Below are 17,880 nucleotides of genomic sequence, written 5' to 3'. Positions count from 1 at the left end.
GGCCCGCCGCTGCCGCGGGGGACGCCAGGTCCGTCCCTTTCCCCGCACGAAAAGGCGGCCACCGGACGGTAGGAGGCGTCGAAAAGTTCGGGGCGGGCTGGCAAAAGGCGGGGCGTCTGGAGAGGTGGGGCCCCGAGGTGTCCAGCGCCGGAGAAACGCCCGCCCCCCCCCCCTCCCAACTGAAGTGGTTCAGCCCGAGCCCTTTTCATTCATAAAAGAAAAGACTCCGCGAGGAGCAAGTGAGTCAGAACCGAAGCCGCCGACGCGGACCCCACAGAGCAGCCAGCCAGGGCATGTTCCGAGACTTTGGGGAACCCGGACCGAGCTCCGGGGCCGGCGGTGCGTACGGCGGCCCGGCGCAGCCCCCCACTTCAGGCCAGCAGGTGAGAGGGACCCGACGCTTGGGGATCCCGGGTGGACAGCGCCTGGGACGCTGCGGTCGGCTCCTGCACACTCTGGGATTGGGACCGGGAACGGGAGTAGGGACTGGATCTGGGGCCGTGGCTGTGGCTGTGGCCGTGGCCGTGGCCGTGGCCGTGGCCGTGGCCGCGGATGCTGCCCGTTCTCCGCGGTCTAGAGGCACATTTCCCCCCCGCAAGCCCAGGGGAACGCGCGCGGTGGGCGCAACAAAGATCTAGGAGCGTCCCCTCTGTCGCTCACCCCTTTTCCTCCGCTGTCTGCTATCTGTCCCGCCGTCTCTGTTACCTTCCAACTTTTCTCCCGTCCACGCTTAATTTTGTCCTGTCTGCGCCAGAAGGGCGCCCCTTAGTCCGGGATTAGTCCCACCTCGGACTGGATCAGAGGGTCTGATCCATCTCGGACTAAATTCCTGGGAGGCCGAGATGTTCCCACACAGGAGGGAGGCGGGATCCACCGGCAGGCTAACTCCGACAGACGGGGGATCCTCAGCACTGTCCGTGACCGTCTGTGTGTCTGTCCGTTTGTCTGTCCCTCTCTCCCCCCCGTCGCCAAGTCCCTATCCCCTTCTTGACGCAGTGGAATCCGTCGGGCTCCGGGAGACTGGTTTTTGACCCCTTTACAAGCTGGGGCCCGATGGAGACTGCGGGATGCCGGGACGTGCGCGGGGTCATGCAGCGGACAACTCCCGCGTCCCTCGACTCCCGGCACCAAACGGCGCCCGCTGCAGGCTGGGGGGACATGGGTGGCCGCAGGTGCCCATTTCCTGTCGGCGGGCAGCGCGCACGTGTCGCTCGGCGTCCGTTCCGCCGAGTCACAGCGGCCGAGTCACGGTGGCTGACTCACCCGGGGCGCCCCTCCCTTCCTGGCCCGGAGCGGCCCCGGCCCGGACAACCTCGGGAGAGAGAGATGCCGCCGGCGGCACCTCGGTCCCGGAACTGGGGTCCCTGGGCCACTGGGCCCGCAGAGCTGGGCCGGGGACATCGCTGTCTGGACTTGCCTGGGCTTGTGGCGCGCTTCCCGGAGGACCGGGCACCCACACCCAGAGCCCAGCCCCAGGGCTTGAACCCAGTTCTCCTCCCCAAACACTGAGCCCCCATCTCAACCCCTTCCTCAGATTTCTGGCGGAAAGAAAATCTTGGCAGGTAATACAGGCAGAGCAAACAGTGAAGCTAGAACAGCGGTTTCTACCTCATTTACCGTATTTCACAGAATCTAAGATTTCATTGGTTTAAAAACCCATCATTTTGTGCCACTAAATTTTTCTAAAGTTGCCATTGAACTATGATTTCAGAGCTACTAAAGGGCATTTCTTAGCATCAAGGAGATGTCATAATCCTCACCTAGGACAATATTAAAAGACAAGGAGGGGCACCTAGGTGGCTCGGTCGGTTAGGCGGCCGACTTCAGTTCAGGTCATGATCTCACAGTTCACGAGTTCGAGCCCCGCGTCGGGCTCTGCGCTGACAGCTCAGAGCCTGGAACCTGCTTTGCATTCTGTGTCTCCCTCTTTCTCTGCCCCTCCCCCACTCACACTCTGTCTCTCTCACCCTTAAAAAAATGAATGTTTTTTTTAAAAATTAAAAAAAAAAAAGGAAACTAATGTACATTGAAGTTCAATGACTTGCCCAGAGTCTTGGCCAGTAAGTGGCTGAGCAAAGGAGCTAGCTGGGTCAGCCTAAACCCAGGGTAGTGGTTCTTGCCCACCACAGCCCCTGTTCATTGGGCACCTACCTGCCACTTACCAGGCTCTGTCACACACATTCTTTCGTCTGACTCTCACAGCCACCCTTGGAGATAGGAACTGGAATTATCCCCTTTGTGCAGATGAGACTCAGGCAGAGTACAGGAGTAGTTAAGAGCCTGACTGCCTGGGTCCAAACTCCACTTCCCACTTGCCGGCTGTGTGTCTGTGGACAACTCTTTTCCTGCCTGAAAATGAAGACGCTGTTGTGCAAATTATGACTCAGTATTTGTAAAGTGGTTGGGACTGTGCCTAGAATTCATACTTTACTATAAGTATTAGTTCTGATGGGGAAATGAAGGCACAGCAAGGTTATGAGACCTGCCCCCAAGTCACACAGCTCATGAGCAGGGATTTATCGCCAAGTTGGTCTCTCTGACTGCCCAGTTGTGCTCTTTCTGGGCTCTCAGAACCGGCAGCTGCATCGAGGGTAGATGGCGGTGTGGCTTCTGTCCAGCGGAAGCCCCTCAATCCACAGAGACCTCATCCTTGGCCCCTCCGTTTCTCACCCCTCAGAAGTTCCACCTCGTGCCAAGCGTCAATGCTGTGAGTGGCAGCCAGGAACTGCAGTGGATAGTACAGCCTCACTTCCTGGGACCCAGCAGCAGCTATCCCAGGCCCCTGGCCTACCCCCAGTACAGCCCCCCCCAGCCCCGGCCAGGAGTCATCAGGGCCCTAGGGCCACCTCCAGGGGTCCGTCGCAGGCCCTGTGAACAGGTAAGTAGCAGAGGCATTGTGGTGCTGGTTCTGATGCCTACCAGGGTGCTGAGGTGCAGAGGACAAGTTCTTCCTTAAAAGAACACAGGCTTAGGCAGGTGGGTAGGGCCGCTGGTGACTATTGGCCAAGGCAGAAAGTGATAGGAGGCCCTGGGGTGATCCAGCAGAGGGCAGAGGTCACCCCTAGATCAGGGAAAGCTTTCTGGAACTGGAGGTACAGTAGTGTAGAAGGATGGGTAGAATTTGCATGGATCGAGATGAAGAAAAAGACATTCCCGGGAGAGAGGAAGGGCGGAGCAAGAATGGAGGTAGAGGTGAGAATGTGTAAGGGGTTCGTGTGGAAAGGTGTGTGGACGGTAGAGGGGCTCCACCTGCTGACGTATACGGAGAGGCTGAGCTAATGAGTCAGTGTAGCTGGGGAGAGAATGGAAAGAGAGGGTTCTCTGCAGCTACTCTCTGGGTTTCAGGTTCCCCATCCTATTTAATCCTTACAAAAAGCCTCTGGGGAATGCACTCTGGTTTTCTCCAATTTATCGCTAGGGAAATGAAGGCACAACAGAGGTAGTCACTTGCCCCAAATCCCACAAGTAGTGAGAAATGAGACAGGTCTTTTCAATTCTAAAGTCAGATCCTAACCATCAAGCCACACTGTCTCATCCAGAGCGAACAGAGCCTCGAAGCAGAGTGAGCTGGGAACTCTCGGCTCCCCAACCAGGGTTCCTGCCTTTACACTGCTAAGAAAGTCTTTACCAAAATAAATAAGAGAGGGTTATTTATTTGTTTGTTTGTTTGTTTATTATTTGTGAGAGAATGAGTGGGTAAGGAGCAGAGAGAGGGGTGGGGAAAGAGAGGATCCCAAGCAGGCTCTGGGCTGACAGCAGAGATCCGGATGGAGGGCTCGAACTCATGAACTGTGAGATCCTGACCTGGGCCAAAGCTGGACACCTTAACCGAATGAGTCACCCAGGTGCCCCAGAGACAGAGGGTCTTTGAAGGGAGTGGTCCATTAAAGAGCTTGCCCTGACAGCAGGGTAGAAGATGAGGAGAGAGGTCAGGATCTTGGGAAAGATGTGCAATTAGACAGGGGTGGTTTTCCCAGAAACAGCATGGTTGCCCTTTGTGACCAACTGGAGAAGAAGACCATGCTGGGCCCGAGGCAGGCTGCTGGACTTCCCTCCTTCAGTCCCGTCCTGAGGGTGGCTCCTTGTTCCTGAGTCCTCCTAGACTGGGGCTGTAAGCTCCCCTTTTGGGGGAGGTGGTCTTCATCTGTGGGCCTCTCAATTTTATGTTGAATAAAGTGAGTGGATTTTCATTTCAGCTCTGGGACCATAAACGAGTTATTCATCGTCTCCGGGGTTTAGTTCCTTACATGGAAAGTCGGGTTCAGAATCTGTGTGAAGCTCTTAGCTTGTATGTAATAGGCTCCCAATAAATAATTTACTCAGCGGCAACACTCATTAACCCCTCCTAGTGCTTACAGCCCCTGGGGAAGAGCACGCTTGGTTATCAAGAGACTGAAAAGGATGAGGGTCTTTCGAAAAAGAGAGGCTGGGTCCCAGGGGCTCAGAGGAAGAAAGGCCACTTCTGGCCAGGGAATGAGAGAAGGCTTCCTGGAGGCGGGGGTATCTCAGTGGAGTCCTGAGAGATGGGGGAGGAGGTTGAAGGTTTGTGGCGTGTGTGCGTGTGTGGGGGGAGCATTCTGAGAGGGTAATCAGAGGAGGCAAAAGCTGGGTGCGAGGAGGAAGTGTGATTAATTCAGATTTACTAAAGCGTGAATGCGGGGAACGGGTCGCCGTGCAGTGGTCCCTGAAGCGCAGCCTGGGGGCGCCCCACGCTGCTATGTCCTCCGCTAGGGTCCCAGCACTGGGCCACCTCAAGAGGCGAGTGCCGGGCAAACCAGTGGCCCAGGGTCTACCTCACTGATCCTTTTACCCCATCCCCGACCCCACCCCCACCCCCACCCCAGATCAGCCCGGAGGAGGAGGAGCGCCGTCGAGTGAGGCGCGAGAGGAATAAGCTGGCCGCGGCCAAGTGCAGGAACCGGAGGAAGGAACTGACCGACTTCCTGCAGGCGGTGAGCACTGGCTGGTGCGGAGGGTGTCGAGGCCCGGGCCCACCGAACCTCAGAGGGGCGCGGCTCCCCCGAGCCTGCCCGGCCCCAGGGGGCGCCGGTGTATGAAGTTTCCTCCCCCCACCCCCAGCACCCCGTCGGAGGTGCAGCCCTTCGGAAACAACAATGACGAAAAAGCGATTAAATATTAGTTACAGCGCGTCTCACTCCAGCAGAGGAGAAGAGTTAAAGCTTCGGCCAACGATCTCCTAAAATGCTCCCGGGCCTGATGGGAGTCGTGCCGGATTTCTCCCAAGGCCTCATGGGAGTTGTAGTCCAGACTCGCTGGAGACCCAGCCCCGTAACCGCCCCCCCCCCCCCCCCCAGGCTACGCGGTACTCCGCCCTCCTCTTCTAACTCCTCTTCCAACCTTCTACAGGAGACTGACAAACTGGAAGACGAGAAATCTGGTCTGCAGCGAGAGATTGAGGAGCTGCAGAAGCAGAAGGAGCGTCTGGAGCTGGTGCTCGAAGCCCACCGTCCCATCTGCAAAATCCCGGAGGGGGCCACGGAGAGGGACACTGGCGACACAGGCGGTACCAGCGGCACCAGCAGCCCACCACCAGCCCCCTCCCGCCCTGTACCATGTATCTCTCTTTCCTCGGGGCCTGTGCTTGAACCTGAAGCATTGCACACCCCCACGCTCATGACCACACCCTCCCTGACTCCTTTCACCCCTAGCCCTGTCTTCACCTACCCCAGCACCCCTGAGCCCTGTGCCTCAGCCCATCGCAGGAGTAGCAGCAGCAGCGGGGACCCATCCTCCGACCCTCTGGGCTCTCCCACCCTCCTTGCCTTATGAGGCAAACTAGCATCCCTACCCACGGGTGCCACCCTAGCCAATGCCTTCCCACCCACTGGTCCAGCTGGTCTGGACCGTATCCCATGCCCAAGCCCAGCAGGTTCTTCTCCATGCCTCCAGATGAGACTGAGCATATTTTGCTTCCTAGTAGAGCCAGCTTGGGGCCACCAGCGCTGCCCACGGTTTTTCTAGAGCTGGCTTCTCTAGCAATTTGCACTAAATCAGAGACAAAAGGTTTCCTATTTGTTCGCGAGAACTCCTGGCAGCCCAAAAGGACTTTGTGACTCCCTAGAGGTCCTCTAGAGCCCTAACTCCCTCCAGACCACACCTACAGTCTTCATCACCCTCTTCCTGCGACCCACCCAATCCTACTCTGACGGGTGATACTCTACCAGCCTAGAACACTAACTCACCTAGCCCCACACTGCCAGCAGCACCAAGTGATTGGACCAGGGCATTCTGCTGGCCCCTCCTGAATGGCAGGAGGGTGTCAGAGGCTTCTGTGATGAGCTGACCTGCAGCCCCCAGCTCTGAGAAGACTTTAGCTCCAGGGAATCCAAGCCTCCACAACGAAGGCAGCTGCTATTTATTTTCCTACAGAGAGTATTTTTATACAAACCTGCCAACATCGAATAAAAGGCTTGAAGCTCTGGCCTGGTCTCATTGAACCCAGAGGCTAAAGGGAGAGTATTTGAAATCAGAAGCCCTAGGCTCCAGTCTCAGCTCCACGGACTTACTGCATGACTTTGGACAAGCTATTTGATATTTCTAGACCTCAATTGTCTTACCTGACAAAAGAGGTTACATCTGCTCTGCCTCATCTCCAGCATTGAGAGGAGGAACAGAGTGCTGCTGTTGGGTGCAAGCCAAAGGATTGTCATCTTCCTCCGGATGCGGGCCCACAGCGCTCCTGCGTGTGCCACAGGAGGGCGCTCTTATGCCCCTTCCAGCCTCAGGGGAGGTCGCTGAGTGGGTTCTAGGCCCCCAACACCTGCTTCCTGCCCCATTGTCTTGGACAGGAAGGAGCCGGGAAGGGAGCTGGAGCCACTTCAGGGGCCAGAATACGGCCTGTTCCGAGGCCCGATGGGGGGAGCCAGTGGTTTACCACGGTCCCACATCCCGTCCCAGGCTTGAGGTAGCGAGGGTCGGCCACGTTAGTTCTGCAGCCCCTCCGGATGGGAATAGTACCCCGTCTCAACGTCCCCGCCCTCGTCCCCACCACGGCGAGTCCCAAAGAGACGCTGCCCAGGCCAAGGGCTCTGCTTCCGTTCCAGTTTATTAGCCCCCACCCCGTCCCCGGCAAGTCCCTTCTCTCCAGCATCCAGTTCCCCTGCCGCCACACCAGCGAGAGCAAGGGGCCCTCCTCAGTGCCAGAGTTTCCAGATCCATGCCAGCGGCCCGTCGTGCGAGGGGGGACGGCGTCTAGGTCCCGAGGTCCACCGCAGTCCCTGCGCTTTGGGAAGCAATCTGGTCGGGCGTCGACAAGAAGGAAGCTGAGCCCTCAGTCATCTGGGGAGCAGGCCAGGGGCAATTGGTCGGGACTACCCACGCTGCCCGTGCTGGAGCTTCCATCGCCCAGGTCGCGGGGCCCGCAGGGGGGCAAAGCGAGCTCGGGTGTCGGCCCGGCGCTTGAGCCCCCCGCGCCGCCGGGGCCGCCCCGGGGGCCCCACTCCTCGCCCAGAGCCAGGCAGAGCTCCTTAAGCGCCAGGTTCTCCCGCAGCAGCTCCTCCTGGCGGCCCTCCAGCTCGGCCAGCTTCTGCCAACAACCGCCCAAGTCCTCGCGCACCGCTCGGGATGCTTGGGTCCCGAAGAGCTGCCACTGGCGCGCGGCACGCCGCCCGCGCTGGCGCTCCGAGTCCAGGAAGCAGCAGAGGTCGCGCAGCTCGCGGTTTTCGGCCTGTAAGCGCCGGTTAAGCTGCTTGAGCTCGCGGATCTCGCCCAGGTGACCCTGCAACTGCCGATTCACCTCCTGCATGAGGCGGCCGCGCTGCACCAGAGCCGCCAGGCGCGCCGCCTCCTCCCGTCGCAGGCGCCGCACCAGCTCCTCTTTGCCCAGCGCCGCCATCTCCTCGTCCGTCAGCTCCTCCAGGCCGCCCGCCTCGGCCTCCATGGCTGCTCAGGCCTCTGGAGCATCGCCTGCCCGCCGCCGCGGCCCAGGAGCCCCACGTCCAGCCCGGCGCGCTGGGGCCTGGGCTCCGGCTCCGCGGGCGGCAGGCTGTGGTCGGGCAAGCGTAGGCTGCACCAGCCGCCCAGGGGTGGGCACGCGGCGGGGCGCGCGCCGGGGCGGGGCCGTGTGACGTTAAGGAAGGACAGCCAATCCAGGAAGCCTCCCCGGAAAGGGGCGGGACTTGACCGCAGAATAGACAGAAAGAGAGAGGGAGACCCTTCTCTGCCCCCTCCGGACCGCGGAACGACTGACCCTCGTGGACACTGGGTCCCAGCGCCACCACCTTCCCCGACAGTCACCCCCAAACTAGGCGCTTTGTACCTCCCACTTCCAAACCTCCTCAAGCCCTAGCCTAGGCCTCTCGGCTCCTTCTCAGGAACCGAGACTCCGGCATGGGCCGTCGACTCTCGTGTCCACCTCCCGACGGAACCCAGAAGGATCTCGTTTCCATCTTTCCTGGCTTAGTTCATACTCGAGAGTCTTGGCTCACTGAACATCGCTCCCAGCTCTTGGGAACCCTGAGTCCAAATGTGCCTGCCTCACCGATCAGCCTACCCTCTCATGGACCGGTTTCCTGCCTCGGGGGAAGGCACATACAAGGATTCATTTGTTCAATAAACTTTTATTGTGTGCAAAAACTGTGCAGAAATAAACTTGACTAAGAGTCTGATCCTGTCCTCAAACAGGTTGTAATCTAGCAGGGGAGACAGGCTGTGTTAAACAAGAAGCAAACGGGGGAGGAGCATGGTCTGAGGGACCTCCACCCCCCCCCAAAAAAAGGTTTTCTCGAAGAGGTGATCATCTGTGGGGCCTTTAAAGATGTATAGGCCTTTGCCAAATAGAGCTATTTCAGGGAGTGGGAAGAGCATGGTGAAAGACATTGGGGGCCAGCTGCTTCAGGAACAGTGACAGTAGCTCGATGTTTTCGAAAGGTACGTGTGTGGAGAAAGTGATAAAGTGAGGGAGAGAGGCAACAAAGGTAGTTGACCGGAGTGTTTCCACAGGCCAGTAAAGATTTTAGGCGGGGGATTAACATTTTAAATATGTATGCATTGGGGTACCTGGGTGGCTCAGTCTGTTAAGCATCTAACTCTTGATTTCGGCTCAGGTCACGATCTGGGGGTCATGAGACTGACCCTTGCCTCAGGCTACAAGCTGAGCATGAAGCCTGCTTCAGATTCTCTCTCTCTCTCTCTCTCTGCCCCTCCCCTGCACACGCGTGCACTCCCTCCTTCTCAAAAAAAGTAATTAAACTATAATACGCACTAAAAAAATTATTCAGGCTGCTCTGTGTGGGATGGACCCTGGGGAAAGGATGCAGGCAGGGAGATTAGTAAGAACACTGTATCAATGGGAGAGACAGAGCTACGCAGGACTGGACTGGGACAGTGCCAGTGGGGATGGAGAGGACAAAACATCCCAGAAATATTCAGGAGGCAAATCAGCAGAACTAAATGTGAGGAGAGAGGAGTCTGGGAGAAAGCTCAGGTTTTGTGGCATGAGAACTGGGTGAATGTTGGGACTTCACTGTGATAGGAACGCAGCAGAGAAACAGATTGGAAAAAGGTCGGTCTGGCTTTTGAGGGGCCTGTAGGGGGGAGACAGCCTGAAAAGACCTGCGGATAGACGGCCCTCCTGATGTGGACTTCCAGGCAGAGCTCTGAGCTGCAGAGTAAGAGAGGTCATGGGGGGGGGGGGGGGGGGCGGGGGGCGGGGTTAAAGCCATAGGAAGAAATGGCCCATGCCCGGAAGAGGTGCTCATCGGCAGGTTGGCCTGAGGGACTCCCAGTAAGGGCCCTTGGAAGTCAGGTCAGACCTATTTTTTGCACAGAAAAGATTTAGGAGAGAGACCTGTGAAACCACCACATTTAGGATACGGGTCAAAATAGGGAGGCCCGGAAAAGGGCAGAGAAAGTGGGAGAAAAGCCTGGAGGAAGTGAGAGGGAAGGTTACAGGGGCAAGGGAGACTGGCCGCTGGCCTCGACTCCCAACGTCTTCCTGCAAACTGGGCCAGGATAGGATGGGGGGTTGGGACAGGGGGCGGGGACAAGGGACCTGAGATTGCCCCTCCCTCCGGGGGGAGGAGCCATTCCTCTTCCTTCGCCGCTTCTGCCCCCACCCTCTCTGTCCCGGAAGTGGTCCTTCTCTGGCTCCGGGTGCCGGGAGATGAATCCCCGCGTTCCCGGAAGTAACCCGCCGGCGGCGCGCCCGGCCCGGGGCAGTGCTCGCTCCAGCCGGGGCGCTGCAGCCGCGCCCGGGTCCGGGCGTCGCCATGACCAGCGAACTGGATATCTTCGTGGGGAACACGACGCTCATCGACGAGGACGTGTATCGCCTCTGGCTGGACGGTTACTCGGGTGTGTGGGGGGCCGTCTGCGGAGCGGCCCAGAAGGGGCGGTTGTTTGGGCTGGGAGAGGGGGCGGAGCCAGGACTCGGGCGTCCTATGGGGAGGTGGGCGGAGAGAGTAAGGGATGTGTCGGAGTTGGAGCTGGGATCCCCGGAGGGTCTGTGGGTTCGGCCGAGCCGGTCCTAATGCTAGCTCCGACTCCCTAGTGAGCGACGCGGTGTCCCTGAGGGTGCGCTCGGGAATCTTGGAGCAGACGGGCGCGACGGCAGCGGTGCTTCAGAGTGACACCATGGACCACTACCGTACTTTCCACATGCTCGAGCGCCTGCTGCACGCGCCGCCCAAGCTGTTGCACCAGCTCATCTTCCAGATCCCGCCGTCCCGACAGGCGTTGCTCATCGAGAGGTGGGGACGCCCACCAGTCTGACCCATTTTGCAGGCCGCAACTAAGGCCCGGGCCGGGATGGAAAGTTGCGAGCGGGAGGGGCCAAACCTAGGCCCTGCCAGACCCCCTTTCCCTCCTATATGGAAAGTCAGTGGTGTCCTCTGCCCCCACGCAGGTACTATGCCTTTGACGAGGCCTTTGTGCGGGAGGTCCTGGGCAAGAAGCTGTCCAAGGGCACCAAGAAAGACCTGGATGACATCAGCACCAAAACAGGCATCACCCTCAAGAGCTGCCGGAGACAAGTGGGCACTGCACCCCCCCGCCCCCCCGCTCCCTAACACAACATCCCATGTCCAGTCTGCCCCTTCACTCCGTCTGTGTGGTCACCGCCCCAGCGCCTTTCTCCTTCCCCACCTCTGGTTGTGGCAAGGGCTTCCTACCCAGTCTCCTCTCGCATCTTTTTGCAACTTCCAAACCATCTCCTACGCTCTGCGGGAGCTATTCTTTCAGAAGCTCAGATCTGAGCGTAGCTTTCCCCTCCTCATAAACTTTAATGGGCTCCCACTCCATCCTGGATAGTGGCCATACTCTTCGGCCTTGACCTTCTTACTCTCGTGTGATCTGGTCCCTGCCAACCCTTCTTGGCTTACATTTTTCCAGCCGGTGGCTTTCTTGCTCATGCTCCTCCTACTTCCAGGGTACTATTCTTGGCCTTGTCTCCCCCTTGAAGTACAAAGCAGGGGGATTAGATGCCGCCTCCTCCACAAGCCTTTCTGGAGGTACAGGGAGAAGTAACCCTTCTTCTGGCCTTTAGTATCTTTTCTCTGTGTGTCTTGTTCACTCCCTCTGTGCAGCTTGGCATTTGTTCATTTTTTTTACTTCCTGGACCTTAGCCAAGGGGGTCAGTTCCAGCACAACTCCTGGAGAACTGGAGAGCATGATGCTAAAATAGGGGGAATTCAGAGGTAGGAGTGAGGAAACATTTATCCAACATCCTGGTTGAATGGACAACAGGTATTAACAATTAATAGTTTACTGAAGAATACCACAGGCTGTGTCGGCCTCCGCTGACTGGATAGATGGACAGATGAGGGAGGGATGTTCAATCAGTTTATTGGGTGACCAGCCTCTGACCAGTCCTCCCTCCTCCCCTAACTGCCCTACAGTTTGACAACTTTAAGCGAGTCTTCAAGGTGGTGGAGGAAATGCGGGGCTCCCTGGTGGACAATATTCAGCAACACTTTCTCCTTTCTGACCGGTTGGCCAGGTGAGGGGCTGGGCAAGGAGCCAGCCGTCTCCCCTTCCTGCACACTCTCCTTGGGCCATGAGGCGGGTCTACCTTCCCCACCCCAACCCACTTGATCTTCTGGCTGTATTGGGGATGATTATCCTACTTTTAGCCTGTGCTTTGGATCAGATTGGCCTGGTTTCAAATCCCAGCCCGGCCACGTACCAGTGAGGTTGTTGTGAGATGCTACATATGAAGTCCATGGTGCCACCCCTGGGGCTTAGGGAGTGCCCAGTAAATCGCAATTCACCCTCGTGGTCTCCCTCTGTATCCCTTAGCAGACCTGGGCTGGAACTTTCTCTTTAGGCAAGTGAGGAAGCCCAGGGAGAAGGGACTTGAAACTTGTCACATAGTGAGTTGGGGCAGAGATAGGCCAGAACTCCAATGCCCAGCCAGTGCTGCAGGTGGGAGCTGCTTGCTAAAAAGGAATCTCAAACCCTGACAGGCCCCCTCTCCCCTCCCTGCAGGGACTATGCGGCCATTGTCTTCTTTGCCAACAACCGCTTTGAGACGGGGAAGAAAAAACTGCAGTATCTGAGCTTTGGCGACTTTGCCTTCTGTGCCGAGCTCATGATCCAGAACTGGACCCTCGGAGCCGTCGGTGAGGCCCCCACTGACCTTGGTGCCCAGATACCTCCCCACCTTCTCAGGGCCTGGCTCGCCATCAGCAGTTTCTCCTGCAGGCCCCGGTGCCCCCACCGCAGCCACCTCTGGACACAGTCCAGTGTCCCCATGCACACCTTGTCTGCAGACAAAGGGCCTGCTACTTCTCTGCGGCCTGGGACAAATCACTCCGCCTTTCTGACACTTCCTCTTCGTGGGGTTCACTGAGGTGGTGGGTGTGGAAGGCTCAGGAGATCCCTGGAGGGGTTTTTACCCCCTGCCCCAACTCCCTTGCTGGGCCTCCTCCAGACTCCCAGGTGGCTGACATGGATGTGGATTTAGACAAGGAGTTTCTCCAAGACTTGAAGGAGCTCAAGATGCTTGTGGCTGACAAAGACCTCCTGGACCTGCATAAGAGGTGACCCCGGGGAGTCCACAGGGTGGGGCCCGAGTGGGGGCCCAGGCGGCTCTGGGCTTACCCTATCTCCCTACAGCCTGGTGTGCACTGCCCTCCGGGGAAAGCTTGGTGTCTTCTCTGAGATGGAAGCCAACTTCAAGGTCTGTGGCCCAATCCAGCCTCTGTCCTTTGGGCATCGTCGGCCTCAGTGCACTGTCCCCATTGGGCAACTCTGCTCATGCCGGACATTGACCGGCAGGTAGTCGGCCGCCCCTTCCACCCACCTGGGAGGGGAAAGTCAGCTCCTAGACATTGGGGAGTTATTTGATTGAGGGAGGTGGATAGATTTGGGAAGGGCCCTACCCCTCCTCCAGCCTCTGGGCTCAGCCTCCAGGCTCTGGGACAGAGGGCAGAACTCCCAGGCTCCTTGCCCCACAGAACCTGTCCCGGGGGCTGGTGAACGTAGCCGCCAAGCTGACCCACAATAAGGATGTCAGAGACCTGTTTGTGGACCTTGTGGAGAAGGTGAGCTGTCCTGCTTGCCGTCCTCCGATTCCCCAACCTGGCCTGTCCCTGGGCTGTACCAATCCTAGATGTTTCCTTGGGCCCACAGTTCGTGGAACCCTGCCGTTCTGACCACTGGCCACTGAATGATGTGCGGCTCTTCCTGAATCAGTATTCGGCATCCGTCCACTCCCTGGATGGTTTCCGGTGAGAGACCCCAGGCCTCCTTTCCAGCTTGTCCTTGCCGTAGCCAGCCTTCTGCCAGGGCCTAGCCCTCCTGCAGACTCAGCGTTCTCTGTTCTGTCCTAGGGGTGGAAGTCTCTCTGTGGGCTCCACCTCTTAGAAGCTGTGACCTGACCTTGGGTAGGTTCCTTAAGCTCTCCACGTCTCCGTTTCCCCCATAGAACCTGGAGATGGTGATGATAACGATCATAAGAATATTATGAGGCGTGAAGGAGCACTTAGGCACAGGAAGCTCTCCGAGCAGTGCTCAGAAGCAGTAGGGATTCAGTAGAAGGCAGCCGTCACTGTTACTTTTATCATTACAGGCACCAGGCCCTCTGGGACCGCTACATGGGCACCCTCCGTGGCTGCCTCCTGCGCCTCTATCATGACTGAGGTCCCCTCCCGCCACCCTGCCCCCACTGACAATAAAGTTGCCATGACTTCGGAAGAGCCTGTGCATGGGAGTGTGCGTAGGTGAGCACGCATCTGTCTCTAAGGGTCAGGTGAACGAGTACACGGCTGTACGTGTCCGTGGGCCCCGCAGAGACTAGGATGGGTCGGCGCACGGTGTCGGTGCCCTCCCCACCCATTTCCGCACCCCAGCTGAGTACGCTTGGAAGCCAGGGAGCTTATCTTGGTTTATTCAAGCCGTAGCAAGATTAAGAGGACGGGCAAAAGCCTTGGGTAGGGCTGGCGAGGAGACAGCTGGCATAGCAGGACAGAGCTGAGGGTCAGTCGCGCAGGCTCAGGGAGGGCAGGACACTGGGCACTTCTTCGCTGGTTGGTCCACACGGGCGGTGAGTGGGTACTTGGTGATGCCACAGGTGTTATTCCCTCGGTACAGCCGGAAATAGCCCTAGGAAGTTAAGGGGACCTCAGGGCCAGAAGGTAGGGGGAGGCCTACCCTGCCTCGTCCCCCGAGTAGGTCTCCTTCTCACCTTCTCACCCCATTTGGTGCCCCAGGAGTTCTTCAGGATCCAGAACGGGATTGAGCGGCGAGATTGAGGCTGGGCTCCGGCTGCCCCTGCCCGCCTGTCCGCCACTGACTCGCTCTTCCCAAAGCCCACAAGCAGGACAGAGTGGTCCACGAGGAAAGGGTCACAGGAGGTGGGCGTGGCCTCGATCACACCCTTCTTGTATAGCTGCAGCGGCAGAGGGGCTGAGTCTGAGGCCACCTCCCCTAGATGCCTCTCCCCACCCCCACCCCCATTCCAGATCCTGTCCCACCTTCAGGAGCTTCATATTGATGGTCACGGTGATGGGGCCTTGGGTGGCCAGGTACCAGGCGATTTCTGGGGGTGGAAGGTGTGCCATTAGGCCTTGCTTGCTCTGTGCCCTTTGTTCTTGGCTCGTGGTTCTACCTCCCGTCCCCACCCTCCACCTCTCTGTCCCTCCATCTCTGTCTGTAGCCCAGTCTGTTTGTCTCTATCCTGGTCTGTCTGTCCCTGTCATTCTCCCCCCATGCCTGCCCTTGTCTCCCCTCTGCCCGCACTCTGCTCGTTGTCCGGCAGCATGATGAAATCCTGGATCCAGGCCACCTTCTTATGCTTCTTGGCCAGGCACCGGTGGGGTTTGACCTGCCCTTGGAATGGGTAGTCCTTTTCGCTGGCCAGCCCACCTGGAGATAAGCAAGGCCGGGGAGGAGGCTCAGCTCCTGAGTGTGGCTCCCACCTCCCCCCTACCCCCACCTCCACCACAGCTGCCCGGAGAGGCAGGGCACTCACTGTTGTTGAGGACGGTTATGAACGCGTCCCAGACGAAGCCACCCCTGCAGCCATCCCCACAGCGGCCACAGTCGAGCAGCTCTGGTGCAAGAAGGGACAATGGGGGTTGACTATGCCCTGGCCCCCTGCACCTCCCTCTCCCCCGTCACTTGCCCCACTCTGTCAGCCATACCCTGCACGGAGAGTTCTACGGACTGGCGGTATTTGATGCCCCACAGGGCCTCGATGTTGCCTGCCGCTGCCATGGCCCAGCAACAGCTGCAGCTTTCCTGCACGAGGGGGGCAGCAGAAGAGATTTCTGGGCCTTGCCCCCGCCGTCCCTCCACCCCCAGGGCTGGACTAGGCCGGACTGGGGCAAGTACCTGCTTCTTGACGGATGAGATGACTCCATCCAACTTCCGCCAGTCACAGGTTGGGGGCACTGACTCCCCCCACTCTTCAGACCCTACCTCTCTGCCCACTTTGGGAGCCTCTCCATCCATCCTCCGATGCCCGTAGAGCCGGCCAAACTCCTCCTCTGGGGGTATAGACAGGACCACCAGGGTCACAACTTAGACCCCTTCTCCCCCACATCCTGCCTCGCATACTCCAACCATCCACATCCTCGGTTATTTGAGTCCCCATAATACCCTGGGAGACCGGCGTGGATGTCGAGGCCCGGAAAGCAGCCAGATTTCTTCCTAGGATGCATCCCCGTGCACTTGCTGCCTTGCCCCTGAACTGGGCTGGGGCCCAGACCTGACCCTGCTCTCTGTGACTTGGGGCAAACAACCAGGCCTCTGGCCCTCAGGGTTCCTCTCTGGGAAATGAAAGCTGAACGTCTGCCCCGTCCATCTGCCAGGATCCCTGGAGAAGTCACTGCTTCCCCACCTACCACCTAGGGTCCAGGAAGTGTCCATTACCTGTGAGGTCACTGAATGGAGTCACCCCAAACTCGGCTGTGCCTAAGTCTTCCTCCTCCAGCTGCTGAGCCTGGGCCAGGTTGTGTGCAAAGATGTCCAGGCGACGAGCATACTCTGGACCAAAAGAGGGTTGTCTTAAGCTGCCTCCTAGGCCCCCGTGGGCAGGAAGTGGCCGCTGGCTGGGCATCCTACCACCCACACTCACCCAGGTGAGCGTTCACTCTTCTCTTGTGGCCGCTGCAGGCCAAGGAAGTGGCTCCCCAGCCTGTCTAGGGTTGGGTTTTCCCCAGAGGCAGCAAGGGGGACATCTCTGCCCACCCACGGAGAAGATAAGTGAAGGGTCTGAAGGAAGGCAGAGTGACTCAGAAAGGAAAGGTGGGTGATCAGAGACTGGCTTCCTGCCAGGTTACATTCTCCACCTCCAGTTCACACCTCTGATTGCAGGTTCGGAGCTGAAATATGATGAAGGTGGGGAAGGAGTGGGGGTTCAGGCCCATGGCATGGGCAGCTTGGCCTGAGAGGTGTCCACAGACCACTCCCCTGTGGAAGATGAGACCCAGAGAGGGCAGGGGCAGGGCTGCGACCTCGCGGGCATGGAGAGTGAGTTCCCAGCTTGGTGTTTCTGAGTGAACTCACGGCAGCAGTCAGCCCGCTGCCTGGAGGCAGAGGAAAAGTGGCTGTGGAGGCGAGGGATCCTCTCCGCCCAGGGCAGACCCCCGACAGCTGCTGCCTGCCCTCCAAGTTCATAGCAAAGAATGATTAGGCATGATTGTACGTTTAGGAAACCAGGGAGTGCACCCCCAGCCATGCCACTGTCCTGCTGAGTGCCTTTGGCCAAGCCGATTCCCCACCCTGAATCTTGATTTCCTCATCTATTAAACGGGAGAAGGGGGTTGGGCCGGAGATGTACATGCCCCGTGATACCTTCTGGGTTTGAGTAACTCCGGTTGTACTGGATCTGGAACAATGTGAAGGCCTGTTTCAGCTCCAGCGGCTGGGGTCCTGGGTCCTAGCAGGGAACCAAGGGGGTGGGGAGTGGGAGGGGAGAGCGGGTGAGGAGTCATTGCTGGGACCCCACCTCACCCCAGCCTTGCAGGGATTGGGCTGGGGATTGGCAGCTTAGCCTGCTCTGTCTCCCCGAGCATGTCAATCACTTTTCCAGCCTTAGTTGCTCCCCCCTGAGAAATGGGAATAAGGCTGTGGTTTCTGAAAGGGTGAGACCCAGGCATGGGATTTGCGGGAGGAAGGGTATGGGAAGCAGGTGGGGGGCACTTACCTGGCTCCTAAGGGGGCTCTTGATGCCTTGAGCCAGGCCGGCCACAGACAGGACCAGGAGGCAGGAAAGGTAGACAGTAATTGCCATGATGCTGCAGACAAGAGTACTGGGAGCAGGAAGCTGTGCAAACCAGGCTGGAGGGGCCGAGGGGGCGGAGCTGGAGAAACCACGAAGGGGAAACCAGGTTGGGAGGGGTGGACCCCTCCACACAGGAGCTACCTCAGACCTTCAGGCTTTTGTCCTATACAGCCCTCTGCCTGCCTGTTGCCCAC

General features: G+C 58.5%; 4 protein-coding genes across 5 annotated transcripts; 2 read left to right on the top strand and 2 right to left on the bottom strand.

Moving 5' to 3' along the window:
- The first annotated feature begins 235 nt into the window (after nt 1–235).
- FOSL1 (FOS like 1, AP-1 transcription factor subunit) lies at nt 236–6,442 on the top strand. Its single transcript, XM_030331997.1, has 4 exons — nt 236–383; nt 2,678–2,878; nt 4,845–4,952; nt 5,368–6,442. The coding sequence occupies exons 1-4, from the start codon at nt 294–296 to the stop codon at nt 5,788–5,790; spliced, it is 822 nt and encodes a 273-aa protein (XP_030187857.1). The 5' UTR covers nt 236–293; the 3' UTR covers nt 5,791–6,442.
- A 606-nt stretch (nt 6,443–7,048) lies between these two features.
- On the bottom strand, nt 7,049–8,040 carry CCDC85B (coiled-coil domain containing 85B). Its single transcript, XM_030331998.1, has one exon. It carries the CDS (start codon nt 7,898–7,900, stop codon nt 7,292–7,294), a length of 609 nt encoding a protein of 202 aa, XP_030187858.1. The 5' UTR covers nt 7,901–8,040; the 3' UTR covers nt 7,049–7,291.
- Nucleotides 8,041–10,136: 2,096 nt separating this feature from the next.
- Nucleotides 10,137–14,154, top strand: LOC115525058 (FGF1 intracellular binding protein). Its single transcript, XM_030331996.1, has 10 exons — nt 10,137–10,314; nt 10,511–10,709; nt 10,865–10,991; nt 11,856–11,956; nt 12,445–12,578; nt 12,890–12,998; nt 13,075–13,138; nt 13,416–13,502; nt 13,591–13,688; nt 14,030–14,154. The coding sequence occupies exons 1-10, from the start codon at nt 10,230–10,232 to the stop codon at nt 14,097–14,099; spliced, it is 1,074 nt and encodes a 357-aa protein (XP_030187856.1). The 5' UTR covers nt 10,137–10,229; the 3' UTR covers nt 14,100–14,154.
- Nucleotides 14,155–14,314: 160 nt separating this feature from the next.
- Nucleotides 14,315–17,727, bottom strand: CTSW (cathepsin W). 2 transcript variants are annotated; one of them, XM_030331995.1, is made up of 10 exons: nt 17,609–17,724; nt 17,257–17,341; nt 16,333–16,446; nt 15,793–15,947; nt 15,603–15,699; nt 15,431–15,511; nt 15,199–15,324; nt 14,934–14,998; nt 14,645–14,848; nt 14,315–14,562 (listed from the first exon to the last, which is right to left on the bottom strand). In XM_030331995.1, exons 1-10 carry the CDS (start codon nt 17,693–17,695, stop codon nt 14,452–14,454), a joined length of 1,125 nt encoding a protein of 374 aa, XP_030187855.1. In that variant the 5' UTR covers nt 17,696–17,724; the 3' UTR covers nt 14,315–14,451. The 2 variants fall into 2 exon arrangements, with proteins under 2 accessions (XP_030187855.1, XP_030187854.1); XM_030331994.1 differs by having other exon boundaries at nt 15,603–15,947; nt 17,609–17,727.
- Between the last annotated feature and the right edge of the window lie 153 nt (nt 17,728–17,880).

The sequence above is a fragment of the Lynx canadensis genome, chromosome D1 (genome assembly GCF_007474595.2).
Source record: "Lynx canadensis isolate LIC74 chromosome D1, mLynCan4.pri.v2, whole genome shotgun sequence".
NCBI lineage: Eukaryota > Metazoa > Chordata > Mammalia > Carnivora > Felidae > Lynx > Lynx canadensis.
This window is presented reverse-complemented; position numbering and strand designations above follow the sequence as displayed.